The 20,607-nt window shown below is 52.1% G+C and overlaps 6 protein-coding genes and 1 non-coding gene across 7 annotated transcripts; 5 read left to right on the forward strand and 2 right to left on the reverse strand.

The window, feature by feature from the left end:
* Nucleotides 1-1,764: 1,764 nt before the first annotated feature.
* G6M90_00g081940 (uncharacterized protein) lies at nt 1,765-4,196 on the forward strand (the record flags this gene model as incomplete). The annotated part of the gene is made up of 2 exons (XM_014687941.1): nt 1,765-1,820; nt 2,333-4,196. The coding sequence occupies 2 exons, from the start codon at nt 1,765-1,767 to the stop codon at nt 4,194-4,196; spliced, it is 1,920 nt and encodes a 639-aa protein (XP_014543427.1).
* Nucleotides 4,197-4,937: 741 nt separating this feature from the next.
* G6M90_tRNA00000090 lies at nt 4,938-5,019 on the forward strand. The gene has a single exon. It is a non-coding gene; the product is annotated as a tRNA-Gly (tRNA).
* Nucleotides 5,020-5,888: 869 nt separating this feature from the next.
* Nucleotides 5,889-9,055, forward strand: hrr1 (Helicase required for RNAi-mediated heterochromatin assembly 1; the record flags this gene model as incomplete). The annotated part of the gene is made up of 3 exons (XM_014687942.1): nt 5,889-6,215; nt 6,269-6,630; nt 6,685-9,055. 3 exons carry the CDS (start codon nt 5,889-5,891, stop codon nt 9,053-9,055), a joined length of 3,060 nt encoding a protein of 1,019 aa, XP_014543428.1.
* An 807-nt stretch (nt 9,056-9,862) lies between these two features.
* spt8 (Transcription factor spt8) lies at nt 9,863-12,139 on the reverse strand (the record flags this gene model as incomplete). Its single annotated transcript, XM_014687943.1, has 2 exons — nt 9,863-10,091; nt 10,188-12,139. 2 exons carry the CDS (start codon nt 12,137-12,139, stop codon nt 9,863-9,865), a joined length of 2,181 nt encoding a protein of 726 aa, XP_014543429.1.
* Nucleotides 12,140-13,461: 1,322 nt separating this feature from the next.
* On the forward strand, nt 13,462-13,911 carry G6M90_00g081970 (uncharacterized protein; the record flags this gene model as incomplete). The annotated part of the gene is made up of 1 exon (XM_014687944.1): nt 13,462-13,911. The coding sequence occupies one exon, from the start codon at nt 13,462-13,464 to the stop codon at nt 13,909-13,911; it is 450 nt and encodes a 149-aa protein (XP_014543430.1).
* Nucleotides 13,912-15,399: 1,488 nt separating this feature from the next.
* On the forward strand, nt 15,400-15,915 carry G6M90_00g081980 (uncharacterized protein; the record flags this gene model as incomplete). Its single annotated transcript, XM_014687945.1, has 1 exon — nt 15,400-15,915. The coding sequence occupies one exon, from the start codon at nt 15,400-15,402 to the stop codon at nt 15,913-15,915; it is 516 nt and encodes a 171-aa protein (XP_014543431.1).
* A 1,408-nt stretch (nt 15,916-17,323) lies between these two features.
* Nucleotides 17,324-19,273, reverse strand: G6M90_00g081990 (uncharacterized protein; the record flags this gene model as incomplete). Its single annotated transcript, XM_014687946.1, has 1 exon — nt 17,324-19,273. The coding sequence occupies one exon, from the start codon at nt 19,271-19,273 to the stop codon at nt 17,324-17,326; it is 1,950 nt and encodes a 649-aa protein (XP_014543432.1).
* Between the last annotated feature and the right edge of the window lie 1,334 nt (nt 19,274-20,607).

The raw sequence follows: 20,607 nt of genomic DNA on the forward strand, positions 1-20,607 counted from the left end.
TGTGTAACCACACTGGAGATAGCCCCAGCGCGAGTTAAATTGGCATCAGACATGTACCACCCATTGGTACGGAAATCCGTGGCAGCTCTACCGTCGCGACGACTCCGAATGATTCAATTCAGCCCATGGGTTTCAGGATCAACAGTTTAAAGAACTTTTGTCTTACATATGAAGAGCTCGAATGACATCGTTCATCAAGAAGCGAAGCCATAGTTTCTCCTTGACCGTTGTTAATCGTGTCTGCGTAACAACTTGGCTTGGGTTGCTTGGATAATGTTGGACAGTCATACGGCGCGGTTCTTCCAAGATGGCCGCAAACTCTGGTTGTGTCTGCCACGGCTACCCCTAGAAAATCACAAATTATTGGCTGCATCTTGACAAGTGGCATGGGAAGAGCCGTTCTCGATCGCTGAAAAAGGGGCAGCCACGCGGGACTACGTCGTGCGAGCCATTAAGCTCAATCAGACGTGTTGGTCAGAATCAATATTACAACACGCCATCATGTGATTGGAAATAGTGTTAAGCCCCCAAAATTCTTTCTGCGGTCCGCGGCACTACTTCCCTTGGCATGGCTACGGGGCCATGTGGTCAGCGGCTGTTGTTTTCAGCTCATGTCGCTGATGGCCTGCATCTATGAATAGATGAGAGTACTATCATCTGGCAAGGAAGGGTATGAGGTCATGATCCGACACAACAAGAATAGGGCTTTATGGCCACTAAGTGGCTAGTCCACCTAGTTGCCAACGGGTAGTACCTTGAATGCACACGAGGAGGCATGGGCTGAGTTGGATCCTCCCATGGTTCACGCGCAGATTTCACATCTCCAGCTTCTTGCGGAGAAGGCATACCGGAGTTCGTGGCCGAGACGCAGCCGCAGAGCCGCAGGACTCCTTGTCCAAGAGAAGAAGCCTTTCAACTGTTTTGATAATTTCGCCGCTAGAGTTGCCCCAAACGTGCGGTTGGTGGATCTCACGGTCGTTATATCTTGTCGTGGCAACAGTTCTTTTAGCAAGATAGGCGAGAAGAGACGATGCTACATTGCCCAAAGATCCCTTGACACCCAATGCTACCTGTTATTTCTCCGCTGATCCCTCGTTCTTTTCTCCGAAGGGTTCAATGGACACTCATTCTCAATCCGGCACAACTCTTCTCTTAAGCAGCCGCGTCTGATGCTGGGGAAGTGAATTGAGCCATTGGCCTCAATCCAAGGAACCTTCAGGGAGTCCTGCAGCTTCCGAAGACTCCGTCGCTTTCAACAATGCCATCATGTCCACAATCCTTGGCCCGTCCCCGGATGCGCGCTCCCCGCCCCCTTCCCCATGATTGGCCATGAACCCAAGGCTCTCGACTTTGCCTGCCGCGTCGACATGTCAGTATGACAGATAATATGCCCGTCCCGTCATGCATAGAGTTTTGTGGTGGTGCCTTGAATCGAGCCACCGCTTGCCGTCCTCTGTGGCTGTTGGTTGTTTTTCTTTTTAACCTTCTTCCTTGTTAAATTCGACCGCCATTGAAGGGGTCCGATGCCTCACTACAGACTATAGCCTGCAGCCACACTATAAACGATCCGGAGAGAGAGGCTTGGGGGTTTCTAACCAAATACACTGAAGAGAGTGAGAAAACTCGGTTGTCAAGGTGCTTCTCCAATACAACGCTGTGGCGTCTCAGACCGCACGACCCCAGGCCTTGCTCTCAGAAACGACAGACCACTATCACCGACCCAGACATTGCCCAGAGAGCTGACTTCAGGGCCCGCAAGGCGTCATGGAGATCCAGTTCTCTCTCCCCATCAATACGGCCAAGCAGAGCAAGTCTCCTGAGTAAGTTTTCTCCGTTTGATATGTCTGCCGAGTCGCGATCGGCTCAATAGTATTGGCGACCAAGACTTGCATGGACTGACACACTGGGAACCACAGGTCCTCTGGATTGTCATCACCTTCGAAACCCTCGCCGCCATCAGGTCGGGGCAGCACCCATAGGTTTGCGCTCGAAACTAGAACACGGCATACAAGACGAAGTTCAACGCGAGCCCGGACCGGCTGTGCCACTTGTAAGTACATAGCTCTCTTCCTTCCATCACATTTAGTCGCCATCAAACTGGAAACAAGGCCTCCTTGCTAATTATTGTCAATGTGTAGGCAAGTGAGTCAAAGGCAATACCAAACATTTTTCCATCATTACGTCTAGTTGCCCACTGGAATATCTGCGATGCAAAGGGAGAAGACCAACACCCAGACTTACTTTCTTCTAGAAAACGACACGTAAAATGCGACGAAACCAGACCTGCATGTCTGAACTGCCTCAAGTGGCGTGGCTACTGTGACGCTTACAGCGATGGTGCCGAGTCTCAGCCTCCAAAAGCTACTCCTGCTGCGAATCAAGGTGTTAAGCTCATCCACACAAAGAAAGCGCCGCTGTTGCTCACGGAACCCGCCGTCAACACCATCCGCTTTGCCAATAGCGAGCAGAGGGCGTATTTTGACGAATGGTCCAAACTGTCCGTGGGCTTTCTGAGTGGCGGACTAAATCAAACGCGCTTGTGGACAACGACTATGCCGCAGGTATCCTTGGAAGAGACGGCATTGCGATACGGAGCGATGGCTGTGGGCGCATTGCGGAAGGCATACGAGCTTGGGAGTCCATCTACGGCACTGACAAACGGGAACAAGCATTATCTCAACGCTGTCATCTACTACTGCGAGGCACTGCGACTACAAGCGAAAGCTAAACCTACTAGGGAGGGCTTGCGAACAGCCCTTCTATCATCCCTTTTGTTTATTTGTTTCGAGGCGCAGCGAGGAAACATGCCTGCCGCTCTAAAGCATGTCACGCACGGATTCAGCATGTTGAACGAGCTGGCTGCTTGTACGGACCTCGCTCCAAGCCTGGTTAGCATTGCGCCGGCACCGCCAGCACTGGTGCAGGAAATTCTAGATTGTTACAAACCACTCGAACTCCAGTCGAGATCTTTCATGGGTTCATACAAGAAATTCTTCTTCCCGCCGACCCCAACCAAAGCTGTGCCTGGCGCATTAGCACCAGGAGTTTGGGGGATTGCCACGACGAACCAAGGCAGTCCGGCTGCGAGTTCTGATACTATGCACTCGATTCCCAGTCCACCAAGTCATCCAGGAACCCCATGGCAAAGTCCACCGTCATCAAGTACACTGGCATCTCAGACGGGGCTACCGAGCCCGCAGAGCCAAAGCAGCAACCCAGGGACACCACCCGGTCACTCGCCTCTCCAGGGCGCTCGACGGTTTGCCAGCATTGCGCCCTTTACGAAACACTCTCCATACTTTCGACCGAGACAATCGAACATCACTACGCTGGATAATTTGCCACAAGTGTTCAAGGATCTGGACGAGGCCCAGGGATATTGGAGTTTGGTCCAGAAGGCCATGGTTGCACATCTCCCCATGTTGACCATGGTGACCTCACAACTCGGTCTAACGAGAGCAGCCAGCGAGGTGGAGCTAGACATGAAGCTTTCCAGCGTCAAGAAGAACCCTCAGATCACCAAATTCATCGCAGAAGTAAGATACTGGATCTCCCGGTGGGCTGAAGCTCACGAGCCAGTATACCGGGCCATCGGCCGCAACGCCACCAACGACCACCAGACGTACCTTCAAGCAATCAACCTGCGAATTGAATATCTCATCCTGTACATATACACCACCGTGCCCCGATTCTCCGGCCTCGTCACGGCCAAGGGCCTCACGCCCCAGTACCGCGAAATCAACCGTCTCGCAGAAACCCTGCTCATGGCCCGACCGAATTGCGGATTTGCAATGGACTCGGGGTGGACATGGCCGCTCTTTATTTCGTCATTCAGCTGTCGAGACCGTGCGGTCCGCGAAGACGCCATCCGTATCCTGGGCCAGTACCCGATCCGGAATGCCCTCCGTGACAGTCGAGTATTCCGGGCAATAGCGATACGCAACGAAGAAGTCGAAGAGCAAACCGCCATGGAAGGGACGGAACACGAGCAGTGGCTGCGGCTGCGGCGACGAGAGCTGGTGTTTGAAGATTTCGGCACTAACATCATATATCGATCTGCGCAGAAGAACGCCGAGACTGGGGCGTGGGAGCTTGTAGAGGAGATTGCCGAGTTTACCGTCTTGCCCGACGGGAAGCTGGACTGGCATCGGCAACCGGTGTCGGGCTCGGCGTCCATCCTGTCGGGCGTGTGTTAGCAGAGTGGCCCTCATGAACTATCTTTTGAGCGTGCCAGATGGATGATACCATGGTTTTACTAGATGCAACGCAACGGCCGGAAGCGAGCGATTGGTATTTTATTTTGTTTCTTTTTCCAGGTTAACGCATCATGAATAGAGTAGATTTTAGCCTCGGATATGTGGTCTGGATTGGGCGCATGCATTGAACAAGGCGGATGGATCTGGAAGCTCTATTTGCAAGGGAACCGGGAGGGATTTGGCATGATTGCATGGCTTGCAATGCGGCTACGTGTCTCGCGTGTATACGAATATGAATGTTAAAGTTGATGCATGATGGTGGTTTATAACGCCTGTGAGCCGCGGCAGGAGTTTGGTTCGACATGATCACATCCAATCACGTACTGGGGGTTCTCTTTTCTCGCTACGAACCATCGATTTGTCAACTCTTTCAAAATAACTTCCGAGTATACGGGAAAGAACTCGTCATTTGAGCTGGTACTTTGTTGTCCTGAGAGCGTGACCAGAACAATGGGGTGCTAGATATACGCGCAAACACGAAAACAGCCGATTGTAAAAGCCGGTTGTAGGATTTATTGTTATCTGTGTATATGATTATGACGTCCCTCAAGGGTGCAACGTGTTGTGAAGATCTTCGATGTATTTTCCGTATGACCCGTCGGCGACAGTAGAGCGCAAAGGAATGGGGAGGACGAGTTGCCAAGGCTTTATAGCTATTATTACAGTACCATCTAGTATGAAGCGTAATTGGTTTAGTGGTAAAATTCTCCGTTGCCATCCGAGCAACGTCGGGGAGCCCTGGGTTCGATTCCCAGATTACGCAGCGTTTCTATTTTTGGCCCACGTTTTACCTGCCGATTGGTTCGGTTGGCGCAATGTGCTGGACTTTTTTTCTCTCTTAATTTTTACATTATTTTTATTTTTAACCAAGTGATGTGCCGCTAGGTTTCTGTGTATTTATTTTGAAAGTGGAGAACCTTTTCATAAAGTAGTGGAAACGACTATTTATTAGAAGTTTGAAGAATGAGAAGGCACTGTTCAGCAGCCAATTTATCAGGGTGATATACAGCCCCGAGTTGCTAGAGCCTTCTTCAATCATCGCGGTGATCCCCTGGCTGTAAGTGGCATAGACTATAAATTCTATTTTAAACGGAATCGCTAACCTGTGTCACTGCGTTCTTTCGCGTTCTATCTTGAGATATTCGGAGACGAACTGAGAGCTTCATGTGGACTTGTCGCCGACATCGTATATGAGAGGGTCACTTACTGGAACCATGACAAGAGAGAATGGGTTTTGATCTCTGATATATGTCTTTATGTACTCCTTCCACCTTTCTTGTCTCGCAAGGGATGAAGATGTGATGCTGCCCGTCGATATGGCTTGATGCTCTGTTGAATCAAGACTGATGATGGCACACCACGCTATAAGATAATGTATGAGAAATTAATTAAAGACTATACAAGCTCTCTACAACTAGACGCAGGGCCTCTCGTTTAATAGTTCGATCTTGGGCTACATTTGTCTTCATGGACCTGTTTGCTATCAGCTGCCGCCGGCCGGCAAGGCAAACGCTGAGCTGGCAGCTGGCAAGGCAAGCATTATGGGTTTTTAACACGGACGCGCCCACGTCCATTTTCTCTTGTCCCCTTCTTCCTTTTCTTGCAGTCATTTCCTTCCCATCATATTCTACCATGGAATCCTCTGTTTCCGACTTCTTTTCCCGCACAAATGCAGCTATTCAGCCTCCACGCGACTGGCGGCAGATGCCCGAGGTCCCCGATGCAGAAGAATTTATGAGCAATGAGCCTCCTAGGCTCCCATTGAACGACTTTGAAGCCCGACCCCAGTTGCGAGACCAGTTTCTTGAGACTCAGTATCGGTTATACAGATATGAAGCCACCGAGACCTTAAGACGGGCCATACAAACACTGCGGAGGGCTCGCAGGCATCAATCAAGCCCGAACGAGCAAGAGGGCAGTGCAGCCAATAAGTTGGAGAGAGTCAACGTTTACCCTGAAGTAAGTCGCGATCCCCCATGAACCATGAAAGTCACTAATAAAATTTCGATTAGGTTCGTGTTGCCGGCTTTGCCCTTGGAGCAAGTACAGCTGGCCAACGACTCATCATACCGAATGCTCCAGTCCGAGATGAGGATGACGACGACGACGTCTCTCCTGACGAACTTGAACTATTCTGCCCGGGGACCTTGCTTGTGCTGTCTAGCGACTGCTTCGAGACTACATGCTATGTTGCCACTGTTCTAGAAAACGAGGGATTGCGTGATGTCCCACCAAGCATTGATATCTGTTGGGGGAAACAAGATTACGTCGTGTTAGATCCGATGCTTAATCTAGCAATGCTCGAGCCAACGAATGCATATTTTGAGTCTCTTAGGCACACAATGGTGCGATTGCAAGACATGTCTAGGACCAGGTAATCTCTCATCAGAATTTCTGCGCATTGTCGCGTTGTTTGACACCATCCCAGTTGTCTCTTGGACCAGTACCTATTCTCACCACGTCCTCATTCTGTTCCGAATGCTCCCTACCTCAAAGAAACCCCAAACGGAAACCCAGCCGTTCCAAAAACAGCGAGAAGTCTTGACAAGTCGCAGCATGATGCCTTCACGGAGGCCACAACACGGGAGGTTTCTATTATCCAAGGACCTCCAGGAACCGGCAAAACTTTTACATCCAATGTCATCCTGCAGAGCTTAGTCGAAACGCAGCGGCAGTGCCGCGAGGCGCGTATTAACCCTGGACCTAAAATACCGGTTATTGTGTCTGCTCAAACGAACCACGCCTTGGATCAGCTACTCCAGATATACGTGGAGACCCCGGGGGCTGGGAAAGTTGTTCGTCTCGGTGGGCGCAGTATTAATGAGGCTATTGCAAAGCTCACGATACCCAAGTTGCGGAGGACACACGTACCTGTCAGCTACCGAGCACAGCCAGCAGGAAAGCTATGGTCGTTTGCTGGGCGGGCTATGGCTGCATTCCGCAAGGCTGTTATACCAAGCGATGACATAGAAAACGCCAAAGAACTTTTTGACTATAATCTGATCTCGGAGGATCAATACTATTCAATCACTAATGACGATTGGGAGTCGAATGAAGATGGTAAAGGCGACTTGGCGGATTGGCTTGGCAAGCCTCAACCTAAACTTGAAGACAGCGGCACAAGCCGGGATGACAAGGCCAAACAGCAGGCTCGTTGGCAAGGATCGAGAGTGTTTTTCGTACCTTTACCAACATCATCAGATCGGTCGGCCAGCTCTGTCTCCCAAGATCGCGCCATTCATCTACTGGACACGACACGCAATCTATACAACATCAGACCCGAGGATCGACAAGTCGTCTACAATTACTTAAGAGAAAGGCTTCATGCTAAAAAACACCCCTCAATGGCAGATCTTATTCAGTCCTATAATGGGGCGCGAGCGTCAATTCAGAGCACCAAGGTTGCCAACGATCTCGCCTATATACAGGCGGACGAAATCGATGTGGTTGGATGTACGGTCACAGGGTTGATGAAATACCGACAGCTCATTTCTAGCCTTAGACCTCAAATCTTACTCATGGAAGAAGCAGCAGAAGTCCGCGAAGGCGACACAATTGCAGGTCTCTTGCCCTCTATAGAGCATCTTATTCTCCTCGGCGATCACCAGCAGCTACAGCCACACGTCGACATGGTAGAGCTAGCTAGTGACCCCTACCGCCTTAATATCTCCATGTTTGAACGACTCATTAAACTTGGAATCCCACACAAGACCCTTCTTCAACAACGCCGCATGATACCATGCCTGCGAGAAATTGTGCAACTATTTTATCCAAAATTAGTCGACCACACGCCAACCATATCGAAACTGCCACTCCAAGTCTCTGGTGTCAGTAAGCCACTATGGTGGTTCCAACATGACTGGCCAGAAGAACCAGGGATTTGTAATGGCACCTCGTTGCAGAACTTTAGAGAGGCTCAGATGATTGTACTATTTGTTCAATATCTGGTTACTCTGGGAAATATCCCACCAGAGCGCATCACCATGCTCACGTACTACAGAGGCCAGGTTGACTTGCTCAACAAGCAACTGGCTGCCAGTCAAAAACTCGCATCATTGGAAATAGAGTGGTCGGTACGAACTGTAGATGGTTTTCAAGGAGAGGAGAATGACATCATCTTGCTCTCTCTAGTCCGCGGACCCAACGGAAAGGCTGGTTTCTTGTCACAAGAGAACCGTGCCATTGTCGGATTAAGCCGTGCAAGAGTCGGAATGTACATCTTTGGGCATCAAGAAGTTCTTCTGAGGCATCCTCGTCGGACTTGGTCCAAGGTTATACGACAGATTGGGGAGAACCAAGGGCGGTCATTGCCCCTATGTCCCGACCCAGACACAGACAACGTGGTTCAAGTTGACCATCCAGATCAATTTAAACCAATACTACGAAATGCACGGCATAAAATGCCAAGAAAGGAACGCCAAAAAGGAAGTTATTCCAGTGGCTCGGAGAAGGGGGGCCGACCTGAAAGCTCTGGGGCTCGCAATGTCGAAAGCCCTCCAAAGATCCAGGCCCCAGAGAGCAGAGCTGCCGAAAGCAGCCAGAGCCAAGACGCACCAAGCCCCCAAGTAAGACTAACATTTTGGACCCCCAATCTTCCAAGCCTGCCGCCAGAAAGGCCAGTAGACACAACAGAGTCCTTGGCTTCCGATATTGAGCTGCTGTCATTCGAGGATTCGGAAACAGTCCCCATCTCGCAGCAGCTGGCGTGGGATGTCACGCCGCTGCAACCAGCTACAGAAGAAGCGGAGGAGGAATGGCTCATGGAGTTTTCAGATGACGAAGCGAGAGAGGACAAATGATGCAGAACAACTGCACTAGGACGGTTAGACTGGATGTTTTTGATGTTTTGAAAAAGTTGATTCAAGTACGCTTCAAGTGGTCACCTTTCCTAGCATTTCAGGTCCACGTGTTTTCGTAAATCCAGTCGTAGGTCGGAACGTAAATCGTCATCGGACCAGCATCATAGTAAAACATACATCATGACTAAAAAAAATAACCACGATGAATTGTACATTGTTACATTTTCTCTCTAACAATTGTGTATGAGGAGTATTTATGAGGGCGGAAGAAACGCTAGTCCCGGCCGTTCGGCCGTTCGGTCCGGCGGTGAGTCGGCCGGAAAATTACCGTTTTGGGTAATATCGGCCTTGATCTGCCCACGTGTACCGCTGGCTAATGAAAACGAGAAAAAGCCGTCAGATTAGCGGCGTGAATGCGTTTATGTAGCTATTTTTAATTCATTAGACTGCAGGAGGGAGGAGAATTTCCTTTGTTGCAGCGCCCGAAAACTTGGGCGCGCTACACTTTCCCTTTTTTTGAGTCTACACAAAAGCACCTGTATTAAGGATGGCTGACGAGCAAACTCCAGACTACTGGCTGAGATGGATGGTTGCATTGGCTGGTTTCGCTACGGGGTCACGGACGGTTGGATCATGAGTTGCTGATGGATGCCGAGCACGGATCCTGCATAAAGGAATATAAAAATAAAATTGAATTAGCCGTCTCCCTAATTACAAGGGGACTATGGTTCGATTTTTAACATTACTATAGGCATATTGGCGTGGCGTGGCGCGGCAGGTGGTGCCAAACGCGGCACTGTACCAAGACTAATCATTAACCACATTAATCTCATACCCGATTAGAACTTCTGTGCTTGTGCCGTCCCAGCCTCGTGTCCCTGCCGCACTCAGCATGAACCTGCTTGTCGGGTCAATGTACAAGCTTGAAATGACGCCGGCACGCGGGGGCCCGGGGATGATGAGGAACGGGACAGTCGAGTGTTTCAAGGCCCGGGTGTCCTGGAGGTCATACAGCCGGAGGATGTCATGCGATGCGCTGGCGAGACCGGGGGGGTTAGCCAGTGACTCTGGAGTTTCCATGAAGGAAAAAAAAAACGAGCGTGATAATGATGGCTCCGGAAAACACACTTACCAAACAAGATGGCGCCCGTTAGGCATGGATCGCACAGCGCTGACTGCACCGCTTCCAGTCGGGAACTTGAGTGCCCTCTCAGGCTCCCAGCCTCTCTTTGCCTTTCTCACGTCAAACTCTTCTACTGTGCCGTTTCTCCTCCCTGCGTAAATCATGTTGCCGTCGGGGCTCCAGCACGCGCTCATGCACCAAGGCGGAACACCCTGCCTCATACCGATTCTGGCCACGGCGTTGGGCGCTCGGCGGTCCCAAATGCAAATTGTGCCGTCAATCGTGGACGAGAGAAAGGTGGTTGGCGACACTTGTGACTGGTCAAACTGCTGCTGCTGGGAGACTGGCTGGGCAGCTGCTGGGATGGGTGATTGTGACCTTTTCAGAAACTCTTTGTCATGAGCTAGTTGTGCCATTTCTCTTGACTCGTCTTCCGTTTTGGGAGGCTGTGATTCACTGGACTGTTGCGCGGCTGCCGCTTCTTCCGGCTTGACAGGGACCACGGCCGACGGCTTGTCACTATCTACCTGCATCATGGCGTCTTGCGACAGAGGTTGAGGATTCAGTGTCTGTGTCTGTGTCTGTGATTGTGTAGTCGGCGCGCTCTCCTCCGTCTTGGTTTCTGGTTCCTTGGTGGTGGTGCTCAAGTCAGTCATGGCAAAGTCGGCAGAGTGGTCCATACCCCCCTCGTGGCCGGGCATCATGTCCATGCTGGCACCAAAGGAATCATCGTCGTTGCCAAAGGGCTGCTCGCCCGCAGTCTCTCCGAATAAACTCCCCGCGTCACTTCCGCCAAATAGACTCTCGTTACCAGGCGAGACGGCGGCGTCTCGACCGGCGGCGCCAAATTTGTCGGCGGCTCCGGTATCACGCGCACCAGATTCGTCCTTGAGGACACCGTTGACAAGCGGAGCGCCATTATTCGTCGATATGGTAGTTGATGGAATGGGCTCGTCTGCTTCCACGGGGACGGGGTCACCGCTCGCAGGGCGCAGCTCGATGGAGGAGATCTGGCCGCCTGATCCACCGAAGCTGCGGATGGTCTGGCCAGTGTTCAAGTCCCAGTCAAAGATGTTCTTGTCCCAACCGCCGCTCAGCACGCTCTTTTCGTCGGGCGCCAGCATCAGCGAGCTGACAGCGTTGGTGTGTTTTTGCAAGCACGCAATCTTTTTGCCCTCGTCGTGACGGACACTCTGTAGGTTGATGCCGCCCGATTCGAGGCCGGAGAGGAGCCAGAGGGCTCGCGAATGAACAGCCAATGAGTAGACGGGCGACAGATTGTGGTCTTGGTCTCCTCTCCCTGGGGCGGCTGGCTCCTCGTTTTCCCAGTACGACATTAGGATGCCGGCCTTGGTGACGCTGTCAACGAAGGGGTGCTTCTGGGCGACGGTCAAGGCCAGCTTGCCGTTGATGGTGCCGGGTCCGTCATATTTTCGAATGTAGCCGTCCGAGCCTCCTGTTATCCAGTAGCGCAGGTCCGGGGTGATGGCCATGGCATTGATGCTCGTCGACTGGGGCGCGGCCATTGTCGGGACGATGTCGTAGAGTCGCGCCGTGATTGCTTCGGGTCGCAGAGATGGACGCAGGCGTAAGCGGGCGGCGGAAGGCGTCGGTGTAGCAGATTTGCTGGATTTGACAGCCGATTGCCCATCTCCATGGCCGTCGGGATCGCCATGGGCATTGGCATTGGCATTGGCATTGCTGTTGGCATTGGCGCCGCCACCAGCAGTCGCATTCGTAGTCGCAGTCGCGTTTTGGGTAGCGGCGGCGTCGTCCCCTTCATCGTCGCCGCCATCGTGGTTCTCGTTGTCGTCGTCGTTATTCTCATCGTCGTCATCATTATTGTCGTCGTCCTGTTCTGCGGCGTCGTCCCCGTCCTCGGCATCCTCCATGACTTCGTCCGGCTCGTTGGGACGCTCCGACTCGGGAGAGCTGGCCGAGAACCTGTCCTCCTCATCCATGGCTGCTGCGTGGATGCTTCCGGGATGCTGCTGGGGGTGCTGCTATGCAGCGTCGGTGGCTTGGGAAGCCTTTGAAGCGGAGAGTGTTGTTCTAGGTTCGTAGAGTCGAAACACGGAAAGAGCTCGGTGGCTATTGCCGCCTTTCATCCAGCATCCGCGCAAATTCACCCAAGCTCTCTCTGAATACTTGCTTGCATCGCATATCTAACCCATGAAGTTATACTCTACTCGTTGAAGCTCTCCTCAATTGGGCTGAGTTGAACTTGGAAATGAATGGCAGCCTGTAGTGATTAGTCTGTCAATTTCCTCCATTGCATGGCAACCAGTGTAAGGAAGGTACATTGAGCAAACAAAGTATTCAAGTATACGCTTAATACACCAACATCTATTATAGCATGGTGCATGATAGTGTGGTACCTCATCTGGCCAAAGGCTCGTGGCCAGTAGAGCAGGAGCCAATCAATGGGCAAAAAACTGGTAAAATACCCCACTGTTCACGGTTCGGAACCTTGGATGCTTCATTGCTCAACATTGAATCATCAGAACAATCAATGCTTGCTTCGGGTTCACGGGGCCTTTCTTTCCCATCAATTACATTTCTTGTGACGCCTATTCAGAGCTGTGGCTGCTTGAATGAATCCAGGATCGACGGCTAATTAATCAACATGGCTACATCCGACCTGAAGGACCATGTGTTGAAGTTCTATTCTTCCATCGAAACTGTTGACGTGTTGGACAATGGAATCCCTCACCGCGTGGATGGCAGAAGAGAGGTGGGCAGTGATTGAGTGACTTGATAGCATTTGTTTGCGTCTGTGGACGGTTCTTCCGGAAAGCACTCGGCCTACCACCGTCATTCAGCTCGAACAATCAAGCGTATGTTAGGGGTCAGATTCATGACCATGGAGAGTTCTTGGATGAGAGAAAAGCGAAGCCTGCCGTGGCTGGCAGCTTCATGGCTGCCTTTATATGCTTTCCAACTGCTCACAGTATTCAAGCACAATGTACTGCACCGCAGTCTTCATGAATAAAGGACGCATTTGGTCAACATGGGCGCCAGTTCGTCTACTTCAGCCGAGTGCACAACTACCAGATACAAAGAAGGCGCAGTCTCGCCCTTTTTTCACGAAGACGACACAGCTACCCCAGGCTGAAAACTCAAGAGTCAACTGGAAAGACGTCACAGATATTGCTGTTAACACGATGTCAATTTCAGTATATATGAAGACGGTCACGCCGCCCCTGATAGCGCATATCATGACCCATTGCCAAGCACAGCAAACCCCCCAATATCGACGTATCGAACCTTCAATACGCGAAAAATGCCTGAAATTGTCAACAGACCCCCCGCGTCCGAATGCGCAGGTAGTGCTGGGAGGCCAAATTCCTCCGGGAGCCCAACGTCCTCTAGGGGGCCTCGTAAGAAGTTTAATCCTGAGCAAAAATATGTCTTGAACGACATGTGGGAAAAGTATAAAAAACTGGATAAACAAAGGTTAAAGCCGAGTTTCTTCCTATATCCTCAAGCATTCCAAAAGAGAGTTGTGGACACCTGCAACAAACGCGCCAGAGCGTACAACAACCTGTACCGCTGCTTCGAGGAACAAAACGAACAGGAATCACGGGACCGGGCCGAACTCGAAGCTTTCCGGCAAGCACGCACCGCTCAACAAGCCGCTCAACGGGGCCCTGAGCAAGCCGCTGGACAAGCCGCAGAACAAGCCGCAGAACAAGCCCCTGAGCAAGCCGCTGAAGAAGCAGGGGGTGCTTGAGAACTAGAGCCACACAATGAGCGGCCCAAGTCTAAGCATGACGGGGAACCCGATGACGAGGACTCGTATAGCGAGGCGCATGGCGCGAGAAGGACAACGATAAGGGAGGAGCCGATACGGACAATGGAGATGGGCATGTCAGGGCATTGTGCGACCCTTTCGCAATATGCTCCATCGCGAGTTGTGGTTTGGGCAGAGACTTGCCGTTTATAGGAGGGCTATTTGTGTGTTTGATTCGGAATCTACGGCAAAGAGACGCAATCTACAAGAGGACATGTGTGCCCTGTATTCGGGCTACGCAGCAGTGTATAAGAAGATACACGTGCGTTTCATGTAGAATCCACGGCAAAAATTGTGGTTGAAAGGAGGATATGCACATCTTGAATTTGGAATACACCCCAAAGAGACGCCGTTGATAACGGGGGATGCATGTGTCATTTATCCAGAAACCAATACACTCCAAACCCGCCACACATCCTCTCCCACATGCAAAAGAGCCAAATGTAAATAAAAACGGCACCCTCGACGCCCGGACTCCCACACCACCAACGGCAAAAAAAAAAAAGGAACGGTATGCAAAATCCCCAAAAGGGCAAGTAGCAAATCGACGTGACGGCCCAACTCCCAACCACCAACTCCCAACCACCAACCACGAGCGTCTCCAATCCCGCAAAGCCCGCCTGCCACACCATCTGAATAGCCGGAGCGGCAGTCCCTCCCCGTAAAGAGCAATCAGAAAAGCGCACCGCCGGAACGCAAGACGCAGACACGGGCACGCTCCTGCCTACAGGCAGCAGAGACAAGCACACCACCAGCAGAAAGAGGGGGAGGAAACGACCAGATAGCACCAGTGCCGGCATGCAACGCAGCTGCACAGCAACGGGTGCAATTCGCACGCGGGGGAGCACATGAAGCCAGATGAGTAAGACACGGTACGTGAATAGGGGGTGATATCCAGCCCGTCCCCCCTTTTTCGCACGCACGGGGTGGTGAATCGTCGTCACGCCGAGGCAACAGCTCTTCGGGCTCACTGCGCGAATGCCCAGCCGGGAATTTGGGCCTTTTTATTAAATTTGTGCGCGTGTGCGTGTGTGTCTTCACGCCGCACAGTCTGCTGCAGAGCGGCGCTTGACTCTCAAGACGTCATTGTGCCAAGGTAGTGTCACCGCTTCGTTGTATCACCTTGGCCACGATGGTCCGTGTTAGTCGCTGTTCACGCTCGCCGGCTACATGCATGTTAGTCACGATGTTTCTTTCCTTTTGGGAAAGATGTCGAGGATCGTGTAAATCGCTTCTTCACGAATAATACCCCCATACGACAAAAAGGGGGTATAAAGAGTCCCGCGTGGACTCTTCTTTTTTTTTTTTTTTGGCTCTTTTCTCAAAGATATTCCGAGCACACGAGCTTGGGTGGATTCAAACGGCCCAAGGAACCCGGTACCGGAGGGAGATATATAGTCACCCGACGCTTCAGGCCATACTTTGACGATGCCGGATGCACATACACACGCGACGAGCTCGTCCCGGCACGGCTCTTCGCCTCATGGTCGGCCGCAGCACGCGGGGGTGAGCGGAGGGCCCGCGGGCCATGATGTTATTTTGGAGAGCCTGGCGGCCCAACATCGGAGTCTCAGGCGGATGGACAGTGTTAGGCACGGCGTCGTGTTCCAGATGATGCCGCGGGGGTTTCGGCAGCGGTACAACAACGAGCTGCGCAGACGGGGGGATCAGCTCGCGCACCAGTATGGCCAGCGCCAGGACGAGCTGGCGCAGGAGCAGGCGTTGGCCCAGGGTCCCTTTGCGCCGGGCGAAGTGTACGAGTACATTCACCACTCGCGGTGGGCTGCGGTCGCCGAGAATGAGCAGTTGACCGACGTCAAGTGGTCGGAGTGGGCGCAGGGCTTGCTGGAAGAAGAGAGCCAGGACCCGGAGCAGGCGGGCAAATCTGACAAGAAGAAGAAGAGAGGAAAGAAGAAGAAGAAGAAGCACAGCGGCCGAGGCTAAATGTCGTCTTCGGTTATGGGATGCTGTGTAGAGCGCCTATCCGTCGTATTCGGGGAAAGATTTGTATGGATAGCTTAGACGGATCTCTGCTCACTAAACAAGAAGAAAAGCTCATCGTCACGCCCTGCTCCTCAAATAAGCCCGTAGTTATTACTTGTCTTGACGGCCCGTAGTATTATACAAGTCAGTAGTTGCCTTGTAGGTTCCGCCCAGACGGACTTGTATGTGAGACCACATGTCTTCAGATGGACATGGTATCAATACTTATCAGTTACTAACAGCATACTATGCCCGTGAGCTCTGTGCAAGTCTGGAATAGTCATACTCGTCAGCATGGTCCAAGTGTTCGTTGCGTTGGTTGTGGATCAGTTCGCCATTGTCTCAAGTCGATCCGAAACCTCGACTCAACTGTGTGTGGGGTTCCGGTTCTGGTTCCGTGTCTCAACTCTCAACAACAAGGTGCAGTCTGCACGTCAACTCCACGTGCCGCGCTATCAGGCCCTGCAGCCCTGGCCTGTTGCTTTTTTGACTTGAAACAAAGGAATCCCTTCCATCCATCATTCGTGCCAAGAATCACCATCATACATACAACAGCGCACGTCTTCTGAAACATTCATATTCCCTACTCATATCCTACACGGAGTTTTTATTACCGCCCATACTGCCGCCCATGTACAAGTTTTTGGTACAGTCAGGTGTCTTGCATGCTCACTTGTGAACAAACTGCCAAAACACACCTCTCCATCCCAAATCACACTTTCGTCTCATCCGAGCCAGCCCTTCCAGCCCTTCCCAACGCTTCCTAGGGGCCCTCAAAGTTATACCCCAACGCCGTAGACCACGGATCCGAAAACAATCAGAACAAAGAAAAAGACGGACGAGAACAAACGTCCATGACAAGTTGAGCAGAAGAGCGAAAGGAGGGACGCAATTATTGCAAACTGCTCTGCCAAATGAAAAATGAAAAAAAGAAGAAGAAAGAAATCGAAAAAAAAAAAAAGAAAAGTCCCCCTTTCTCTTGTGGGTTCAACCGGGTTTCCACATATAAACAGTAAAGGAAGCCTGGTTGCGGCAGCTGGCTTGACGGAGATGCGACTAGTCACCACTTCGCGCCACACTGCAAAATCGCAAGGGTATTATCATTAAGTCCCCCCAAATCGGAACGGAACGCAAGCACAGCTGTAGTATATGAAATAGGCACTTGGTTGGCTCGACATACGTAAAGCATAGACGTTGCTGGTAGAGCCGTATCGGCGTGCCGTAGCTGTAATTTGAGGCAGCAGTCAAATCAAAATATGAACAAAAAGAATGCTTGTTATGAACCATGTGGTCAAGACATGAAGGAGAGTCGGCGCGGCGTAAGACCGTCAATTGCTGAGGTTGATCCGCCTCGCGTTATTTTTGCCTCTCAGCAGTTGCTGTTGCTTCCCGCAGACGCCGTTTGCGTGTCATTACTGAAGTATTGCATTACATTCCAATCAGGGGGGGCAGGGCCGGCATGCTGTTGCGATGCCGGGCTGCCCGCTACGGGGCTCGCGAAACTGGGTGGCCAGCTATCATATGAACTTCCCCCTGTGGAGTATTCGTAATCCATCATGGAATCCCCAATGGAGTGGCCCGAGTTTGAAGTCGACTGCCGCATATCACGAACATGTCCCTCCATTGGTGAGCCGCCAGGCCCTAGAGGAGACTGCGATGCAGTCATCGAAGATTGGTTGGAGGAGTCGGGAGAAGGGCGGCTGGCCGCCGCCCCAAACGGCTGCGAGGGCAGGAAAACAGGACCTTGCTGGAATGGTGCAGCAAAGGGACTCTGGTTATTGGGGCTCGTCGGTGTGAGCAAGGCTGCCTGTTGATGGGCCTGTGAGGGAAGAGGAACGAAGGGAGGAGGATGCTGAGGAGGTCCCATTGAGGCAGCGCCGCTGGCAAACTGCGGTGGCGGAGGAGTGGGTGTAGGAGGCGTGCCCATGACAATATCCGCCAATTCATAGGCGATGCCAACGACCCAGTTGGCCTCGCTTTCGTCGCCGGAAAAGAACTCTAGGAGATCCTGAAGCTGTCCGGGACTCTCCTTCTCCAAAAAGCCCTGGGCTCGACCCGTCTTGCTTGGGTGCCAGCTGAATTGTGGCCGCCTACCACCATAGTCGGATCGTTTCCCCTCAACAATGGTATCCCATGCTTCCCGGATTAGCGGCTGATGCAAAAGGCCATAGATGACCCGTGAGTGCATCCAGTCACCCTTGGAGAGTCCGGATTCGAAGTGGCGGGCAACGTGTTCGACGTGTCGTTCCCGTGCAGGATGCAAGGCAGAACAAAAGCCACATGCCCAGTACTTTCGTTTGCGAAGAAACTTGACTACTTTTTCAGCGTGAGGGCAAGTCTTGCATCCATGGCACTGCTTATGATGTTGGTTGAACGAGTTGGATCCCCAGAAGCTTCTGTTGCAGCCTGGTTCCGGGCAGGGGTATTTTCTCCAGCGTTCGTGGAATTCGTCTTCGTGTCTCTTCCAGTCATACTTTCGCTTAAAACTGGTCTCACAAGATGTACACCAGTAAATGTTTTGCTTGTTGGCGGCATTGTTGCTGCTGCTGCTGCTGCTTGCACCTCCGCCGTTGAGAGACGAAACAGAGCTGCCATGCATCATTCCCACGCCGACATGCGGAAAACCAGATCGCGCAGATGCACCGGATTGCCATGACAATGCTGAGTGAGCCGAGTTTGTTGACCAAATGGATGCATGCCCTGAGGAGCCGGAGCTGACGGAAGAAATGGAGATCCTGGGCCTGTGAGAAAATGCTGGAGAAGGGGCGGCGAAGAAGAGGTGAGGTTCAATGTTGGCCAATTGAGAACCGGCCGACCGGTCCATGTTGGTCATCATGGTGTTGGAATTCGAACCGAGAGTAGGAGCTGAAGACCAGTTTCGCGACATGTCGTCGGCCAAGGATTCCGTTTTGATGTCGCCAGAGGCAATGCTCGACGGCGTCGAGGACGGTATCATAGGGGGCGCTGGTGCTCGGCTGGAGGGAACGGTAGACGGAGGTGGTGGCGGAGGACATTGAGGAGGAGGAGGCGGGGGGGGATCACGCTGAGGAGCGAGTGACGTTGGTGATGTTGTCGTAGTCGTTGGTAACGATAGAGTTGAAGCGAGTGTTGCAGTTTGTAAACCAGAGTGCTGTAGCGACAGGCTATCGTCAACCCATTGATGGAGCATGTCCTTGGAGAAACCAGAATCGATCAAGACCTGGAGGTTCTTGCGAGCCTCAGCAAGCACGTCCTGCGGTGAAGCATCGGCCGACGGCGACGAGGCCGTGGACTGTAGCGACAGCGGCTGCTGGAGCTGGTGATTCTGACTCTGGTCCATGGTGTAGTCTCACATCGAGGGTAATGGACGATGATGGGTGAAGGTGACGGAGCACCTCTACGACAACGACGAGCGTTGAAGGATAGTCTCGAATGGAATCAGACGGCGCAATTTGTCGTTGGTCGCAGTGGTGTGTCTGGTCAGAGTAGAAGAGCAGAGCTCAACGGCGAGGAGGAGGGGATAGATTAAAACAAACCCAAGCCGGAGGCTTGCTCAGTACAAACGGACGATCCTGTCCAAGCTGTATGGGTACGGAGGTACAGTAGTATAAAAAAAGACCCGGGATTCTTGTCGAGCAACACCTCCGTGCCAGATACCCTGTTATCAAGTACTCTGACAAGTTCCTGAAGGGGAGTCCCCGCGCGAATTAGCATGTATTATTATTAGTAGGGGGGGTGCAAAAGGGGGTAGCACTAGTTGACTTGTCCTGCGGCTGCTGCGCATTGATAAATCTGACTGAACAATCCCTGGACCAGGTCGCCAGCGAGGATGACCAGAGCCAGATGAACTAGCAAAAGAAACACAGATGCAGATAATGAGTTTGCTGAAGTCTTGTATGCTATCTGTGCAATTACAACTAGGGCGGGAGGGCGCAACAGAATACGGATCGAGTTGACGTCGGCCCTGGGTGAATATGAAGAGTACTCCGTAGTCCACGGCCTCCTTCCCAGCCTTGTTTAAAGTACTTAAGTAGCTTTCTTACAATACATAGGTCTGGTTGTTTCCAGCGAAAGCGTCGCCCTGCAAAACGAGACGTTTTCTTGCACATACGGAGTACATACGCACGGAATACTCCGTCCTCCGTACATGGACTGCGTATTCCATCCAATGGTCACCGGCAGGGACAAGCAGCAGCAGCAGCAACACTTCTCATCGCTTCCAGCGAGAGCAACAGACATGACGCAGACCTGGGACTAGGATTTTTTAGAAGGGCCACGAGGACTAACAGACGTGCAATGGGGGAAATTGCCCAAGGATGGAGGAAAGGGCCCCAGCGTTTGGTGTGCGCTGCTTTGCTGCAGGACCAAGAGGACCATGGAGCCAGGCACCCCCCAACACCAGCACACCAGGCCAGGTCACAACCATCAGCAACAAACGGGGGTTGGTGTGGGACAACAGACAGGCCATGGAAACAACAGGCCGCAGGGGTGTGTGGGGGCCAGCAAGCCGACAAAGAGATTGATGAGGGAAGTCTGGAAGTGCTGGCGCACAATGGCACTTGCTAGCCAGACGAGATGGGCTGATGAGAAGCTCCAAATAGGGACAAAAGGCACTGAGCAGACCTCTCAATTGAGGAGTCTTTGGCCGTGCTGAGTCCGAACTGTGCCTGGACA

The sequence above is a fragment of the Metarhizium brunneum genome, chromosome 5 (assembly GCF_013426205.1).
Source record: "Metarhizium brunneum chromosome 5, complete sequence".
Lineage (NCBI taxonomy): Eukaryota > Fungi > Ascomycota > Sordariomycetes > Hypocreales > Clavicipitaceae > Metarhizium > Metarhizium brunneum.